The sequence below is a fragment of the Salvia miltiorrhiza genome, chromosome 3 (genome assembly GCF_028751815.1).
Source record: "Salvia miltiorrhiza cultivar Shanhuang (shh) chromosome 3, IMPLAD_Smil_shh, whole genome shotgun sequence".
Classification (NCBI taxonomy): Eukaryota; Viridiplantae; Streptophyta; class Magnoliopsida; order Lamiales; family Lamiaceae; genus Salvia; species Salvia miltiorrhiza.
The window spans coordinates 12,607,732-12,627,160 of record NC_080389.1 but is presented as its reverse complement, the minus strand read 5'-3'; the positions used below and the strand labels follow the sequence as shown (position 1 = coordinate 12,627,160).

At 35.8% G+C, this 19,429-nt stretch overlaps 3 protein-coding genes and 1 long non-coding RNA gene across 4 annotated transcripts; all 4 read right to left on the bottom strand.

Moving 5' to 3' along the window:
- Nucleotides 1-2,203: 2,203 nt before the first annotated feature.
- LOC131017567 (F-box/kelch-repeat protein At3g06240-like) lies at nucleotides 2,204-4,039 on the bottom strand. Its single transcript, XM_057946368.1, has one exon. It carries the CDS (start codon nucleotides 3,951-3,953, stop codon nucleotides 2,799-2,801), a length of 1,155 nt encoding a protein of 384 aa, XP_057802351.1. The 5' UTR covers nucleotides 3,954-4,039; the 3' UTR covers nucleotides 2,204-2,798.
- Nucleotides 4,040-8,508: 4,469 nt separating this feature from the next.
- Nucleotides 8,509-9,770, bottom strand: LOC131018346 (F-box/kelch-repeat protein At3g23880-like). The gene has a single exon (XM_057947074.1). The coding sequence runs from the start codon at nucleotides 9,768-9,770 to the stop codon at nucleotides 8,604-8,606; it is 1,167 nt and encodes a 388-aa protein (XP_057803057.1). The 3' UTR covers nucleotides 8,509-8,603.
- Nucleotides 9,771-12,138: 2,368 nt separating this feature from the next.
- Nucleotides 12,139-14,362, bottom strand: LOC131017623 (uncharacterized). The gene is made up of 3 exons (XR_009099702.1): nucleotides 13,292-14,362; nucleotides 12,818-12,895; nucleotides 12,139-12,360 (listed from the first exon to the last, which is right to left on the bottom strand). It is a non-coding gene; the product is annotated as an uncharacterized LOC131017623 (long non-coding RNA).
- Nucleotides 14,363-18,066: 3,704 nt separating this feature from the next.
- On the bottom strand, nucleotides 18,067-19,184 carry LOC131017578 (F-box/kelch-repeat protein At3g23880-like). Its single transcript, XM_057946382.1, has one exon. It carries the CDS (start codon nucleotides 19,174-19,176, stop codon nucleotides 18,106-18,108), a length of 1,071 nt encoding a protein of 356 aa, XP_057802365.1. The 5' UTR covers nucleotides 19,177-19,184; the 3' UTR covers nucleotides 18,067-18,105.
- Nucleotides 19,185-19,429: the final 245 nt, after the last annotated feature.

The following is a 19,429-nucleotide window of genomic DNA, read 5'->3' as shown; positions in this document are numbered from 1 at the left end:
CGCTATCCACAAGCACACGGGCGGCGTGACGCTGAATGGAGCCCATAAGATGTAGAGACCGAGGGCGTCCCAAACCTGAAAGAGTATTCAAAGTAGAGATGTCGCCGCAGATAACTGGATCTGGTATATCTTCCGTCGAAACCTCATCGGCCGGTGGAGCATCAGTGGGATTGATGTCATCGTCTGTGCCAAATAGACCGTAGAAACGACTCCGGCAACGATGTGAAGTGGACCATTTCTGATCGCAATTATAACAGAGTCCGCGCTCACGTTTCTCGCGAAGCTCTTGTTGCGAGAGACGACGGATCGGAAGGGTCGGAGTCGGTAACAAAGGTGCGGTCGGAGTCTTTGGAGATGAGATCTGGGAAGATGATGATGGCGAAGCAGAAATCTTGGGTGGAACCAGAGCAGAGGACGGAGTGATAGGTGGAACAGTAGAGATCGGAGTGGCCCTTACCGATGAACGACCAAACCAACGTTGGTAAGCGCGGGACTCCTCGAGTCGAGCCTCATGCGCACGGGCCAAGGCAAAAGCCTCCATAAGAGATGAAGGTTTGGCGAAGGAGAGCTCGCGTCGAATATCTGCCTTGAGACCAGTGACAAAGAAACTTACTAGCAAGGGTTCGGAGATGCCCGTAACTTTGTTCATTAGATCCTCAAATTCTGCCTGAAAATCGGCAACGGTGGATTTCTGGGTGAGCTTGGACAAGCTGCCTTGGGGGTCGTCGTAAAGAGACCCTCCAAAACGGTGGCGCACACTATGGAGAAACACCGGCCATGTCGAAATCAGCTGGTTGGACTTCATCCATTGGAACCAGGCGGCAGCGCGACCTTCCATGTGAAAGGAGACGATGCGCAGCCGCTGATCTTTCGGCGTCTGGTGGAAAGCAAAAAACTCCTCGATGCGAAAAATCCATCCCGTGGGATCTGCACCATCAAAAGTCGGAACCTCCATTTTCATGGATCGGAATGGAAGTGGGCCATGAGGGTCGGGCGGTGGTGGCGGCGGTGGGTGTTGACCGAACGACGACGTGGTGTGGAGGGTGAGAAAACGTGAGTCCACAGCGGACATAAAAGTGGTGAGCGTGGAGTTGGTGGCGGCGATCTGACCTTCAAGGGCTTTGATAGCAGCCAAAATATCGGAATCAGCCATGAGAGAGAGCAACAATGAAAGCACCAATGATAAGAAGTGAATAAATGAAGACTACTTTGAGTGAGTCTAACTCCAGATAGAGAAGAGAGATAGGGAAGAGAACAGATATTTCATTAATTGTCTGCTCCAATGTACATCTTGCTCCCTATTAATTCTACTGCCAAAACGGCTTGATTCAACAAACTACTGAAAAACATAACAGAAAGGTGGGGACCAAGGGACCCTAGATGCCACCTGTTCCTTAGCTACTTCATAACAAAGTCTTGATAACGGATTGGTATTTTCTTCTCACGAGTGGGCCGGTCTGCTGCTATTGGGCCGTCCACACTTTGGGCTTGAGCTTCCTCAGCAACGGTTGTATCAAAAATCCAATGCATCACAAGGAATATATCCAATGAGAATTGGTGGTGTGCAGAAAAGAGTGAGAAATGAAAGAGAGGAAAGATAAACTTGTATTCTGATTTGTGAAATATGAATTTGCTTGAGATTAATTACAATTGCATATCTGATGCTTATATATATTACTCTAATTTGATAACTGCATGCCACCTATAACAATATTCCGAGGCATTCTATAACTGCCACCTATAACAATATTCTGAGCACTTTTAGGTTTTAGGCTTTTGATCCGATATTTCCGAGGGTGTTAGGATTTTTGCTCTTGAAGAGGCCATCGTTAGGTTTTTGTATTTACAATATGGGAAAATATTTTTGGAACCGAAAGTATAAATCTCCCAGTAATACAAAGTTATGAAAGTGTGCAAAATATGAATATGAGATATCACAACATAAAGAAACAGCCAAAAATAAATAAATAAATAATTCTAAGCACCATCGAATTTGGGGAAGCGAAATACTTTCATGTAGCAGTAGTACAAACACAAGAAGAGAAAAATCACCAAATTCGGAATTAAAACAAAAAGGGCTAGAGTTCACAAGATGACAAACTATCCAACAAAAAGGGCTAGAGTTCACAAGATGACTAAAAGTAGAGTAAAGACCTAGATTAAAAACCAGTCTACAAATCATAAGCAAGCAAGCAAGAACTTAAAACTTTGGGAAGCTAATAAAAGTTGGAATAGTGCAATTCTATATTCAAAATTGAACTACATACTACGAGAATCTATCTGCCCCACAATCCTTTCCCCTCTTCTCCTATCAAAATAAACATTGGATACAATAACTTTTCCATAAAATAAAAAGTATTCAAAAGTAGGCAATAGATACATATGAAACTCAAGTTAATGAAAACAAACAAGAATACAAGTATCTAATTTCATCAATCATTTACTTTATGACATTTACTATAGCAAGCATGTTCTATTTGGAATATATTATTCAAATGCACGAGTGTAAAACTCCAAAGGAAACACATTCTATGATAAACCATAAGAAATCCAGAATATTAACTATATATAACAAGCATGTTCTACTCAGATAAACCATGAATAATATTCTGGATTTCTTATGGTTTATTTACAAATATCTAACACAATTCATAAATAAATATTTGTATTTAACATTATAAATAAATACTAGGATCTACAAGATCAAAATATATATTTATATATATAAAGCATCGAAATAAAACACCTATCATCAAAAAAGCTATGAAACCACTCACAATCATGTTCTAAGACTTGTTTCAAAAATCTTCCGGCGAGACTAAACTTTCAACATAGACATCATGTGAAATTGAATCGACACAATCCTCGTGGCTGCTGAACCCAGTATCCTCACAACAAGAACAATACTTGAGGTCGCGGAACACATTATCCCGACAATCATAGACCACCACAGTGGATCCACAATTTACCAAAATGTCTCCATTTAGACCTTTCACCAATGGTGGTTGAAGAAGCTCGAGAAGATGAGAAAGAGTCAACACTTTCTCCCAAGACTCTTTCATAACCCAAACTCGATAGCCTCTAATTTGATAATTAAAACATAGCACACAAACGAAACCACCAAGCACACCCACAATGCCGTAATTATCTTGTTCAAACTCTCCATACATCTCTTGATCAAAGGGAATCTCAATCCTTCCAAACTCCTCACTCTTCAAGTCCAAGAAAATAATAACTTTATCATCTTCATACATCCAGTAAAGCTTCCCACCTGCAAACACTCCCCCCTTCCTAAATGGAAGGAAATATGGGCAGAGATCAATTGTTTTCCATGATTTTGTCCTTGTACTATAAATTTCACCGACGCTGGAGTCAGATTTAACCACATTCACAAACACCTTGTACTCATCACTCGATTCAACCCAACCGAACCCGAAATTATCAAAATCGTCGAGATAATTAACAAGTGAAATTTCTGGCAGTTTCTTGGAGATTATTCTAGTGGATGGGTTCCACAAGTGAAATATATTTTCATCATCGACAATGCAGAGAAGCCCATTACAGCTCCCCACAATTTCATATCCGATCGACAATGTAGTATTCCTTGGATAAGCAAAGTGATATCCCATCGGCAATGCGTTATTCGTTGGATAAGCTAAAGGAGAAAAAGGGATAGTATTTATCGGTCCGCTCAAAACCGACAGCAGAGAACATTGCTGAGGCCATTCAACCGAATCCGTCTCTACAATGAACCTTTGTTGGAGGAAAGATGGGTTTTTCATCGAATTTTGGTGGTGTTTTTTTATTAATCTTTCGCTGCCAATTAAAGAGCCCCATGATTTCGAAACGCACCTGAATCTCAACAGTGATTTCACCGGCAGTCTTGACAGTATTTCTCCAATGATTTCTTCCGGAAGATGGAGAGATTGCTGACTACTGCTTTCGATCTCCATACCCAATGCTGCGATATATGTTTCTGAGGACTAAGAAGAAAAAATAAATAGGAAAGGGTCAAGATGAGCAGCATCTTTTTGTGGCATTCTAGCAATTACTAATATTAATTGACGACAATGTATTAGAGAGGAAAGAGGAGATGAGAGAAGATAAATAACCGTAAAATGTGAGGTAAGATGGGAGACAAAAGAGGGAGGAGAGAGAAAAAAGCAGAGAAAATACTCCCTCCGTCCACGAATTAAAGCCCTACTTGCACTTAAATTTTTGTCCACCAATTAAAGCCCTATTGTGCTTTATGGACCTTTTTACTCTTCTTCTTTTCCTATATTTACTACCCTTTGCCACTAATGGACCCACCTTACAACTACTTTATCATTTTTATATTCTATATTTATTACACTTTATCACTAGTGGACCCATCACACAACACCTTTAACACTTTAGTCAACTACTTTATCACTTTAGTCAACTACCCTTATATTTCATCCACAACACCTTTTTCAGCTTTCTTAGTCTCCGTGCCCACCCTCAAATGGGGCTTTAATTCGTGGACGGAGGGAGTATATTTTTTTGAAATAATCATATCTTATTTATTTTAAATTTATTTGTGATAATTTTTATAGTAGTATCAAATTAAAGGTTTATCATGATTTTTAAATTGAGATATATATTGAATATTTCTTATTAATAAAAAAATTATATGCAATAAAAATTTATATCTTTAGAATATAAATCTATATCTATATAATACTGCCCCTGTCCCACGAATCTTGATATATGTTCTTTTTTGGACCGACCCACAAAACTTGATGCATTTCTAAATATAGTAACAATTAGCAAAAAATAAGGGTTCTTAATTACCTACTTTATCACTTTATTAGCTACACACCTTTCTAATTTATCATTTTTCTACTTTATACCTACACACTTCTACTTTATCATTTTTCTACTTTATTACCTACACACTTAAAGCACTAATCTACAACTTAATTTTCGTGCCAAAAATAAATGCATCAAGATTCATGGGACGGACGGAGTATTTTTCAGTTTTTTATAGTTTTTTTTTCCTTTATGTATCTTTTTCTTTTTCTTTCATCCAAAAATTGTGTAGTTTCGATTATGACAAATATTCGATATGTTTCTCTAATTAAAGATCACGATAAGAGTTTTTTAATATGTTAGTTTGCATTTCTTTTTGTGTGTTTGACTTTTTTCGATAGAATAATAATGTAATTTATAGTAGCACGTAATTTAAATTTATTGAAACCATTTATATTTTATTTTAGTGAATGACATATGTCTTATGTTTAAAATCTTTTTTCCACTAACCCACTAATAAAAATTGTTATTCGTGAACATTGTAAATTAAAATTTAAATATGTATAAAATAATTTTTATTCAAGTTGTTCGGCACGTATCCACTCACGATTGACCGATAGAATTATTGTTATCATCATGTTAATAAAATTGAAATCCAACTACTAGAATCTATATATCTATATATTATATAAAGAACCAGTTTAATAATGAAACATTTAACGATAAATTTTTAACAGAATCTTATTAATTATTTAACGGTAAATTTAACTCACATATACTAATTACATGCTGGAAATCGTGTAATTTGATCATTAAAACATAGCACACAAAGGAAACCACCAAGCACACCCACAATGCCATACACATCTTGATCAAAAGGGAAGCTCAATCCTTCCAAACACCTCACTCTTCAAGTCCCAGAAAATAATAACTTTTTCATGTTCGTTCTTTCAAGTAAAGCTTCCCACCTACAAACACCTCCAATGGCCAACAGTGAACAAATTCATAGCAGAGCTCAATCGTTTTCCATGATTACCAAAGCTGGAGTTGTCATCAACCACACTCACAAACACTGCACCTTCTACTCATCACTCGATTCAACCCAACCAAACCCCAAATTCCTAACATGAGAGTCGGGATTAGAAATTTCTGGCAGTTTCTTGGAGATTCTAGTGGATGGGTTCCACAACTGAAATATTCTTTGATCTTTGAGAATGCAGAGCAACCCATTACAGCACCCTATAATTTGATATCCCGTCACTGTAGTATTCATTGGATTAGCTAAAGGAGATAAAGGGATAGTATTTGTTGGTCCACTCAAAATCGACAACAGAGAACATTGCATAGGCCATTCAACCATATTCTTCTGTATAATGACCCTTTGTTGGGGGAAGATGGGTTGTTCATCGAATTTTGGTGGTGTTTTTTTATGAAGCGTTTGCTGCCAATTAGTGATTTCACCGCAATTCTCGACAATATTTCTTCGATGATTTCTTTAGGAAGATGAAGAGATTGCTTTCAATCTCAATACCCAATGCTGTGATATATGTTTCTTAGGGCTAAGAAATAAAAAATAGGAAAGGGTCAAGATGAGCACCATCTTTTTGAGGCATTCTAGCAATTAGGGGGCTACAGTGAGGGATTTGGGGAGTCAGGGGATTTTTTAGGACAGTAACTTAGATTGATTTGGAAATTAGGACAATAACTTTCGGACTTGTAAAAATAGGACACTAATTATTGTTTAGAATAAAATAGGACACTAATTAATAAGCGTCGTAAAAATAGGACATTTTTCAGCATATAATTGACTGAAAAATGTCCTGCGGATGCAACACTTATTAATTAGTGTCCTAATTTACTCTAAAAAATAATTAGTGTCCTATTTTTACAAGTCCGAAAGTTATTGTCCTAATTTCCAAATCAATCTAAGTTATTGTCCTAAAAAACCCTCGAACTCGGGATTTGGGGGCTATGTTTGAATTTGTCCATTGTCCACCAAACTATAGTCTTATTATTACTTTCATCCACTTATTAATATGAGTAAAATTTTGAAGTAGTCAAAATGAAGTATAAAACACAATTTATGGCCACACATTGAAAAACCATAAAATTTGGCCATTTTTATTGATTTGGATGTTTTTACCCTTAATGAGGCGGACCGGGTAGGATCAGGCACGCGGGTCGCGTGCCGAGTCGGGTTAGACACTTATGACACTAGCTAATAGTGTCATAAGTGCCAAGATTTTACTTTAGTTTTATTTTGGATTTCCGTTGGCACTACGGAAATCCAAAATAAAACCAAGTAAAATGGTCCTTTTGGCACTTATGGCACTAATAGTGCCATAAGTGTCATACGTGCAACACAAATACAGAAACAACAGCAATAGAATTAAGAAATCATAAATGGATCATCTAAACCCTAAATTGATAATCTAAACCCTAAATGGAACATCTAAACCCTACGGGAAAGTGTTTAAAATGGTCATTTTAGCACTTATGGCACTAATTCCAAAATAAAACCAAGTAATAAAATGATGCGTGCCATAAGTGCCATACGCGCAGCGGGCGCTGGCTTTTCCTCGCAAGCGCGCAACTCACCCATAACCTTCCAGCGGCCGCACAATCATCCAGCGGCCGCGCAATCACCTCAGCGGCCGAGTAAAAAGGGCAAATTAAGCATACCGCCTAATTAATAGCCATATTTTGATGTTTTAATATTAGAGGCCAAATATTGATTTTCAATTTTCATTATGGCCATTTGACTACATTGTTTCTATTAATATTGTGTTCTTTTTTAACTAGCCCTTATATGTTAAATTTCTCATTCTTAATATTTACAAAAAGCGAACTCATTTAACACATCCATTTTGATGGATCTGTTTTCCGCTCAATTTTAATGGGTTATTTTCTCCACATTAAACACATTTTTTAACTATTTACTAAAACTCATACCCCTGCACTACGATTTTCGATTTTGACTTTTTGATTTGATTTAAATTACTCAAATTTAAAATGAAAAATTTAAACAAGACAATTCTAAAAATGAAAACTACATTAATTTAAAATGGTGCTGTGCATGTTTCACGCTTTGGCGGTGTGCAGCGGGGTAGGTGGCGCGGGTGGGGAGGTTCATATCACTGTTGATTGCAGGGGCCGAGAGACTAGGGCTTGATTTGCTGTGCGAGAAAGGAGAAGTTTGCAGCGATTATGGCGTTGGCAGATAGCGGGGCAGCGACGTTAGGATTGGCGGTGTCGCAGGCGGAGGGGGAGTTGTCGTGCGCTGGATGTATGTTAGTTAACATTAACATTACCGACGGACACATCAGTCGGCAAGAATAAATAAAAATAAATAAAATACATGACTTTTTCGTCGGTAATCACTAATGATCGGTGATTCTGTCGGTGTCCAACTGCATTTTTTGTAGCCTCTCAACTAATAATTTAAACTGATGCCCCCAAATTATAATACATTTTTTATGAACAAAGTGAGTATTTGTTCCAATCAAATCTATCAAACAAAATAAACGCCTTGAATTTTTGGAGAAGGCAAACATTAACATTCTATTTGCAACGAGTCTCACCTAAATGTAATCAAGATAAACTCGTGCTTCTGTATGTTAAATCATAGAAGGCATTGGATGTGTCACGAGATAGGGAGCTGAGATTAGGTTCAACCAATCTCAACTCTATAAAAATTAACTTCTTGACAATCACTTTAGAAACAATACGCATCCATTTAGGTATAATCAAATCAAACAATATATAATTGTGAAGAAATAGTATGCTACAAAATCACTCATGATCATGTTCTAAGATTTTGTTCCCATCTTTCATAAATCTTCTGGCGAGACTAAACTTTCAACATAGACACGTGACTGGTAACAAACCTCATCACGACGACGGAACACATTATCTCCGCAATCATAAACCAACAAAGTGGATCCACAATTGAGCAAAATCTGTCCCTTACGACCCACCAGCAATGGTGCTGGTTGAAGAAGCTCAACAAGATGAGCAAAAGTCGCCACTCTCTTCCAAGACTCCTTCATAACCCAAACTCGAACGACATTGCTATTAAATTCAATATGACATAGCACACAAAGTAAGCCACCAAGCACACCCACAAACCAGTACCATTTCCTGCAAAACTCGTGATCAAAGGGAAGCTCAATCCTTCCAAACACCTCACTTTTCAAGTCCAAGGAATTAATTTCTTCTTTATATAAATTTATACTATTCCTCCAGTAAAGCTTCCCACCTGCAAACACCCCGCCTCCCCAACTTAGACGTAAATAACCGGATAGCTCAATTGTTTTCCATGATTTTGTCTTTGAACTATAAACTTTAACAACCCGTTTCGAATTGTAGATATGAAAATTTTCCACAACAACAAACACCTTGTACTCATCACTCGATTCAACCCAACCGAATCCGTAATTACGAACATTGCCGGGACTAGAAATTTCTGGCAGTTTCTTGGAGGTCCGAGTCGATGGGTTCCACAAGTAAACTATTGTTGCACGTTTTCTTGATTTCTTGAGAACGCAAAACAGCCCATTACAGCATCCCAAAATTTGATATGGCAGCAATGTCGCCAACGCATCATCAAGTGAATATCGACTGATAGGTGGTTCACTCAGCAACGACTGCAGAGAACATTCCTCAAGCCTATCATTCGACATCTCCCGTATAATGAACCTTTGATGGGGGAAACATGGATTTTTCATTGAATTTTGATGATGGGCTTTGATGAAGCGTTTGCTGCCTATTAAAGACCGCCATGTTTTCGAAACGCACCTTAATCTCAACAGCGATTTCACCGCAAGTCTCGACAGTATTTCTTCGATGATTTCTTCTGGAAGATGGAGAGATTGCTGATTTCTTCTTCTTCTTCGTCCTCTTCTTCCTCTTCTTCTTCTTCTTCTTCTTATTCTTCTTCTTCTTCTGCCTATTCTAGCACTTCTTGAAAGAAATTGTTGAACTTTCTTCTCATTCATCTATGTTAAAGTTTCCATGACAATAATGAAATCAAAATAACGAAGAATCGAAGAATAGCAAATCAACTATTAGCTGGTGGTTACCTTAGAAAATCAAGGAAGATGATGGTATGGGTGTGGTGGCATTCGACGGCGTCACTATGGAGAAGCGGCAGTGCGGTTAAGTCTCTCTCTTAAAGAAAGGGTTACGCATGAGATTCAAAGGCATGGAACCAAAATAAACCCTAAAATTCATAAACTGCGGTGAAGTTCCCACGACTCTTTCCGGCCCATAACATTATTGATACTATACTTTATGTTTTAAAATAATAATAAATTTAATAAAAGACTAGTACATATTAAATCTCAAATAGTATATGGAAATTTATGATGGACACACTCTCAATATTCGTAATATTGTTACGTGCATCAATATTCAAGTGTGATACGTACAGAATCTAAAAGATATGAATAGTAAATAATGGACCATTATTAATTTATAAAAGGCTTTGATTTTTGAAAGCAAATAGTAGATTAGGGTAATATAGGTATCTATCTCACATAGGGATGACAATGGATCTTGGACCCCGTCCAGATCCGCGGATCAGATCATTTAAAAAAAGGATCTGGGCCTTGTAAAAAATGAATCCGATGAGTCTGGACCGGATGTGAATTAATCCTATGATTTGCGAATCTGGATCTGAAGCAAAAGTTTTAAGACCCAGATCTTGTCCATATCCGGCCCGCGGATCCAGTGATATATAAAAAAATATATAATTTATTTTATTGTTATTGAACTCTACCCTAAAATCTATTACTAATCTATACATCACTTTTCATAAATAATACTATATAATTCTATTAAAGATAATATTTGACGTGACGTATTTATTATTGTGTGGCAATTAGTTGGAAAAATAATATTTTTTATTTAATTTCTTATCAATAGTAATTAAAAAAAAACTCATAGCAAATAACCCAAATTGTCAATAATTTAATATCTAAATATTATATGAAACAACTGGTTAATATTTTCCCGGTAAAATCTTTTACTATTGTTTTGTCATATCTTTTCTTCATTGAATAGTCTTTTCTTGAAGTAGATGGTTTTCTTGCAAGGAGCTTGATATTTTGGCTGAATAAAAATATTGTTAGCACACTAAATCAGAAAATAAAAATTGCTCCGACACGCATGATTTGTCCAGTTTTTTGGTCAAATCCTTTATGCTTCAGCCTTCGATTGCCGTTATTTATATTCCTTTTCATTTTGTTGATGAACAAGGTTTGGATAAAGAGATTTGCTGCCGAACAGATCTCATTTGCATCGCCGGATCTCTAAGGGCAGACGCTCGTGTCATTGCAAAATACTTCCACTTCATTATTGTAGGAAAAACTCAAGTTCCCGGGGAAGAATGTTGCAGCAATGCCGAGTGGTACCCACGGTGTTGGCGATAGCTCTTGTGCGTCTTCATGGAGCCCGTGGTAGTAGTTTCATCGTTGCAAATTTGCTTTTGTGTCTTTAGTTATGTTATGTTTTCTACTCCTTCAAGTTGCCTTTTGAATTAGTTCAATATTTCTAAGTATTGTGCTCATCCCCAAATTTGATATTTTTGGTGTAATTCGAAAGTATTTGATTTGATTATTACTGGAATGAGACGAGCTTTGATTTTTAAATGTCTCTTACTACCGCTTCCATTCGGCATCATCAATGAAGCACCTAAGAGGAGGCCTCACCTCAACAAAAGAGTGTAATAAATATATGTGTTGCTCCCATCAATTTTCCACAATAAAACTCAACGAGATTATAACACTCGATGTTTTGCAGATCAGGTCACTAAGTCACTAATATCACTCAGGAGAGAAGAGAGCGGCAAGGAAATTGCTTGCTATGTCTCAACACCAAGAATGGAGTTAGAAAGCTACTATTTGAAGATGAAATGCAATATAAAATCTGGAAATCAACTATTCTTATTGAATTGTCCCACATTGGATTGGAGATGGTGGCATGAGCCACTTTATATGGTAAGGCAACTCTCTCCCTTATAACACTACAAGAAAAATGCTAATAAAAACCGGTTTCTATTTGCACAAACTACCGGTTTCGTAGCTAGCGGTTTCGTAGGTGTCCTAAAAAAAATGCTAATACAAACCGGTTACCGGTTTGATTAACCGGTTTCGTAGGTATGTAAGACACCGGTTTTTAACCGGTTTCTATTCATGCGTTTTTTAGTGGTGTGTTTTACATTAATAGACACCACTACATAATAACGCTAATAGAAACCGGTTTTTAACCGGTTTCGTAGGGTGTTTGGGGGGGAAAAAAATTATTTTGTAGCCCCTATAAAAAGGGCTTTTTAATAAAATAAAATTTAATTAATAACTAAAACAATAAACAGAGAATATAAATTTCATATAATCAATTATCATCAATATTCATTACAATTTTAAAATGTCTTGCACAAAATCTCAAATGTGAACCTAACAATTTTACAAAATCTAATAAAAAGTTTCAAAAACAAATTCTAAAGATGCAATGTTCTTCGAATACCAACTTTTTCAACTACATATGGCATTTCTCCCTTCTGCATTCAAGCTAGCATTGTCGTATTACCTGCAAAACCCAAGGAAGGAGAGAAAATCAAGAAATGGTTAGATAGCAACTAAAAACCAAAACTTCCATTTTTTCTAAGTAATTAGCAATTCTTGCATCATCTTTTTTCCTCGCCAAAGCTTCAAAACCATATAGATCTCACCTCAGGACGAATGTTTAAACAGAACGAATGCTAAATTTTTCAAAGTAGTAAATTTACTCTATATGCTAATAATGTTTATTTTATATATTAATTTCATTTTATAGATGCAAGTAAGTCATCTATATATATGTAAGCAGATTAAAACTTCCAAATAATCAAAGACAAAATATGATCATTCATTACCACATAACATATATGTGGAATTCGATTATTATCACTTCTTATTACAAAAATTTCAAATTACTTAGTTTTATTAAATGTAGAATATATTGTATATATACTATTTGACATTGACTGATGAGCATTGAAGTTTACCTTTATACAGAGAGGGCAATAGTTTTCCTTAACAAACAATCTTCCACAAGCATCACAACAAGTATACCCTAAAACCACCTGCAGTCGAATTAATTCAAATCAATGAGAAGTTAAAAGAATCTTCTTCACATTCATATCAGGATACCATTCCATAGTCCGATATCAAGTAATATAGAGAAGCACTTCCTTCATTTTTAAACAAGGTATAGATAGCTCAAGTACTGTTCTTGTTTGTTATAATATGAATTAAGCTATGTGCATCTACAACATGAAACCATCACTTGAAACAGCAGGAAACTCAATCATACACCATCAACAACGTATATTATGTATCATCTCCAGGTAAAACACCTCATATAACCAAACCACGGAGATAACGAAACCAAATTTCAAATTTTAAATGACAAAAATATTGAATCACTAACGTTAATAGAAAATTCAATAGCGAGTAATTGAAAATCACAAGACCCCAACCTCCTCGAGTAATCCTCCCTAATGATCGACGCGACAACACCTAGTTTCTGCAGCTTCACCTGAGTTAAGATAAAGAGCAGTGGTAAATAGTTTCTCATAAGCAATGCACTCACACACACACTATATTCCAAATGCAACTAGTTCAAGAAACAAACATAATTTAATATGCTCTGCGTATCTGTAACTTTGCTCATAGTTCATAATAATATAATTGCCTTGTAGTAATTGTAATGGATTCGTCTTCCCACGTAGTTCACGAGTTCATCCATTCTAATTAGGGAACACTAACTAGTCATAGAGAATGAAAAATTTACCTCCCTCGACTAAGAACAATAGACAGAAAAGAACAAGAGAGAGAGACAGAGATACGTTGGTGAAGACACCAAAAACCAGTACCTCGGATTGAAATCGTAGAGAAATCGCAGACTTGAGCCGGCTTGGAGAAAGGAGAGCTCGCGCCTCGGGCTTCTCAATCGAGTAAAATGGCTGGGTGGATCTCACTGAGAGTCAGGTGGCGGAGCGATGGAGTCAACGGCGGAGCGGCTCCGAGGCGCCATGGGGTGACCGAAGGTGATAGGAGCAGCGGCGACCACCTAGGGTTCGAGAGTTAGGGGCTGAAACATTGAGAAGCAACACCACATGAGAGAGGCACGAGATGTTGCGTCGGCCGATAAAATGGCGGGGGAAAAGATATGGAGGCGGCATAGGGAAGTTGTTGAGTCGCCCGGAGTAGGGTGGCGCAGGGAGGTCGGGGAGAGGATTGGAAAGAAGATGGAGGTGGCTGGGAATGATAGGTTGGCTCTAGGGCTGAAATCTAATTCATAACTTTACCTTTTTTTATTTTTAATATCTTACAGTAAAATAAATTGAAAATAGGCTATAAAATCGGTTTTTAACCGGTTTGATAGAGTTTAAGTAAAATCGGTTTCGTAATATAACTACGACACCACAACAAAGAAACCGGTAATAAAATACCGGTTTCTATTAGCGCTTTTTTTTTATAAAAGAAACCGGTTATATCTACGAAACCGGTTTTTTAGGCTACGAAACCGATTTTTAGTCAAAACCGGTTTCTTTTTAGTGGTTTCTATTTGAGTTTTTGTTGTAGTGTAATAAGGCCTTTTAAGGGAGGAATGAGTCAAATATCCATTTATAACATGGCATCAGAGCCAACCCAATCCAATGATGGGCTCCCCAATATCGTTGTCAACAGATGGCGTTTGGGATAGTCCGAGATGGTGGCATGAGCCACTTTATATGGTGAGGCAACCCTCTCCCTTATATTGAAGTGAGGCATGACCCAATATCCATTTCTAACAATTCTAGATGCACAACATTATTAAAAATAACCGTAAAATAATTTCATAATTCATAATTTTTATACTTGACGAGACCAACAAAAACTTTGGCCCAACTACGATCCCCAAATCTTCAAGCTTTCATTCATTTTGTTTGCCTACTTCTCCAACTCCTCCCAGTAAATCATTCACAACAAAAATTCAAAATTACCGGCAAAAATTTCGATAGTTAATCCGTAGCCATATATCGTTAACGACGGAAAATTAAAATTTAACGTCAGTATACCAAGCATTGGGTTATGCTTGGTCGTACTGTTCACCTACGACGAATACTTATAGTCGTTAAATTTAATGATGGAATTCCGTAGTTAACCGACATTTTTTTATTATTTTCCGTTGTAAATCCGTAGCTATATACATAGTATATTTTTTAATATTCCATCGTAAATCGTAAATCCATAGGTATATATATGGGTTAATTGCCCATAAAATACTGAACTTTCATCCATTTCTGGTTTTGCACACAAACTTTAAATTGTGGCGTGATAATTACTAAACTTTTGATTTTATCTGATTTTGGTACTAATCCAAATTCCAGCCAAATACCAAGCTAATATATTATATTGTGTGCCAATTTTGACATGGCGTATTTATTCTTGCGTAACAATTAGTTGGCAAAATAATATTTTTTTTTAATTTCTTATCAATAAAAAAAGAACACAAAGCAAATAACTCAAATTGTCAATAATTTAATATATCAGATCAAATAATTGTATTTTTTTTAGTTGAATTAATTAATTAATTGAATAAATTCAATAATAGTAAGGGGAATCTTCGAATTTAGGTGTGTCAGCCAAAGAATATTTTAATTATCAATAACTTAATATATAAAAAAAATTATTTAGCTAAGTAATAAAGTTTATTAAATTTTCATTATCTAAGGTTTTTTTATAAACTATATATATATTTATACTATTTGAATGACTTCTATTTTATATATTGGAGTAATCAGTTGTGTAATAGTGAACTAGAAAAAAATTGATTTAAACTTGAGAATTTAAAAATATTATTATTTGATTTGATATATTAGTGTTCTTTTTTTAATAAGAAATTAACAATAAATACGTCTCGTCAAATATTGGCACGTCATATTAGCCTGATATTTGATCGGAATTTGGATTAATAGCAAAATAAGATAAAATCTAAAGTTTAGTAATTTTCACGCTACAGTTCAAAGTTTGTGTGCAAAACTAGAATTGGACAAAAGTTCAGTATTTTATTGGCAATTAACCCTACATATATTGTATTATTTTTTTTTAATATTCCATTGTAAATCCATAGCTATATATATTGTATTATTTTTATTTTTTTATATATTCTGTCGTAAATCCGTGTCTGTATATATTATATTTTTTAATTTTTTTATATATTCCATCGTAAATCCGTAGTTATATATATTATTTTTTAAAACCAACAATGAGCAGTTAGGAGCTCATACTTTGTGGCATCATCTCCAGATGTAAACGATAGATTCGATGAATAACGGGATGATCATCATATACTACTTATAACACCAGCGAGAAAAAGAGAATTTGTCAAATAAAATGTTTTCACAGACCAAATTGATCTCTACAACTTAACAAGGAGAAGAAGCAGAGAACATTGAGAGTCCATAAGGGAAAGAGAATTATATTTCCTCAAAAAAGAAAATATTTTGAAACAATGTCACTTGATCAATCCACAAAACTATGAGGCTTAACCAATGCAGATATTATAAATTAGGAAAAGTAATCTTGAACTAATATTTTCATTTCACAGACCCAACACTAGCTAATTCAACAACATGTTGTTATTCTCTAATTCACCTAAATATTGGACAATGACTAAGCAACAAACTTAATTAAAAACAAAGTCATAAAATTATTGCAATCAGGGCCGGCCCTTGTGTGTATCAAGTGGGGCAATGGCCTAGGGCCCCAAATTTTTGGGGCCCCCAAAATATAGATCCAATACTAATGTTATACCTTAATTAAAAATATATATATATATTTCACTACCTATAGGTCAGCAATCAACAGCAAGATAAAAAAAAATTATATTTCAAATTCCTAATCTTAAATGGTAACAGAACATAAAATGACTCTCTATTGCATAAATTTATATTACTAATCATAAGATACTAATTTTATTGGATGGGAAACGTTGCATAAATATTGTGTTAACTTTAAGATGCCCTAAAACATAATGATAAATTTGACATTGATGCTCAAGATTTATTTTCTGAATTACAAGTGTTACAAATATGTTTACCACAAATGAAGTTCGAAGTTCTTGAGTTTGTTAAACTTTCATATTGTTTTTCTAATGATTCTATTGCATATAGGATATTGTTGACTATATCGATTACTGTAGTTTCAGCTGAAATAAGTTTTTCAAAGTTAAAATTGATAAAATCATACTTCCTCTGTCCCACGAAGTTTGAGCAGTATTTCTTTTTGAGTTGTCCCGCGAAACTTCAGCACTTTCTTTGTAGGAATTTTTTTTCTCTATATTCACCTTTTCATTTTTTGACCTACCGCACTTAACGCACAAAATATTGACACTTTAAAACTCATGCCGAAAAGAAACTGCTCAAGCTTCACGGAACGTAGGGGGTATTTAACTATAGGGCCCCTTTTTTTATTTTCGCCTAGGGCCCCCGAAATGTCAGGGCCGGCCCTGATTGCAATTAAAGCAGTATCAGCCTTTCAGGAGTCCTATGAGCGAACATACGTGTCATCCATATGAGAAAACAGTCTGAAAATTGCAGAAGATGTTAACACTTTAATTTAGTCTATCAATCAAGATATATCTATCATATTTTGTAGTAAGATTAAAAGTTGAAAAAGAGAAGCACTCAAAATGTGGAAAAGAATTGAAGTGAACTTGCTATTATCAACTGAGCTCTAAAATGATTTCAGCTAATAGAAATCCTAAATTGAAACGATAATAATCAACCCATCATTTAATACAATCATAACCAATAATCGAGAATTTCATTTAAGAGTGTTGATGGCTGCAGCTAACTGGTGCAAGCAAAGGAAATTCAGAAATCAAAATTGTTAGATCTTCTTTTCATTCGATCTTACTGCTCACCATCTTCACATACAGACCACATATATTGTTTCAGAAATTTGATCTTATACTGTTTTATATTATCTTCAATAATTGTCATGTACACTTTGTTATTAACAACAAATACAGATGCGGCTAATTAATCATGCAAGTGGCATTGCATAAATTAGCTTCTTCTTAAATAGTCAAATAGGAAACACAAAAATATATAAGCACAAAATCATGCAACAGATTTAAAGTTCATCAAAATCACAAGATGCTTTTACTTGTGTTTTGACGACATGGATTTCTTCAATCTATGTAGATCAAATCAAACTATATGTATACTCAACATAATATTGTCAAGAAATAGCATGCTATGAAATCACTCATCATCATGTCCTAAGATTTTATTTCAATCTTTCATACATCTTCTGGCGAGACTAAACTTTCAACGTAGACACGTGGACTGTAAAGGAAATTAACCATAGGGCAACGGAAAACATTATCCTGACGATCGTAAACCAACAAGATGGATCCAAAATTTACCAAAATCTCGCCCTTTGGACCCACCACCAATGGTGTTGGTTGAAGAAGCTCAACAAGATTAGCAAACGTCGCCACTCTCTTCCAAGCTTCTTCCTTCATAACCCAAACTCGAATGACTTCTCTAGACGAGTCAATATAACATAGCGCACAAAGGAAACCACCAAGCACACCCACAATACAGTACTTCTCTTGACCGAGGGGAATCTCAATCCTTCCAAACACCTCACTCTTCAAGTCCAAGAAAGTAATAACTTTTTCATGTTCGTTCTTCCAGTAAAGCTTCCCACCTGCAAATATCCCCGCTACACCACATGAATATAAATACGCGCAGTGCTCCATTGTTTTCCATGATTTTGTCTTTGAACTATAAACTTTACAAACTGATTTTGTCTGCCGCGTATCATAATCTAAATTACCAAAACTCACAAACACCTTGTACTCATCACTCGATTCAACCCAACCGAACCCCACAGCTGTAACATAGCCGCAATTAGAAATTTGTGGCAGTTTCTTGGAGATTCTAGTGGATGGGTTCCACAAGTGAAATCTACTTTGTTCCCCAATACTTGGTTTCTCATGAATGCAGAGCAACCCATTACAGCTCCCCATAATTAGAAATCGCATTGATGTAGTATTCGTTGGATTGGGTAGAGGAGATGTAGGGATAGTATTCGTTTGTTCGCTCAAAACCGATAGCAGAGAACATTGCACAGGATTAGCAGAAAGATCCTTCTGTATAATGACCCTTCGATGGGGTAAAGATGGGTTTTTCATTGAATTTTGATGCTGGGTTTTGATGAAGCGTTTGCGGCCAATTAATGACCGCCATGATTTCGAGACGCACCTGAATCTCAAGAGTGATTTCACCGGCAATCTTGACTGAATTTCTTCGATGATTTCTTGGGGAAGATGGAGAGTCTTTCGACTACTTTTTGCGATCTCCATAGCCAAAGCTTCGGTATATGTTTCGAGGATTATTGGTTTTTGTACTTGAAGAGGCGAGGGTTTTGGTTTTTGTAGTATTTAAGTTTCCCGTGCGATATGGGCTCAATTTAACTTGTGTGAGCGTGCATTGATTTTAGGGTGATTTTATTCATAGCTCTATTTTACTCCTTAGAGCCCCTTTTTAAAATATTAATAATAATTAATTAAAAATTTACTATTTTACTCTATGTTGTATAGCCCCAAATTTTATTAA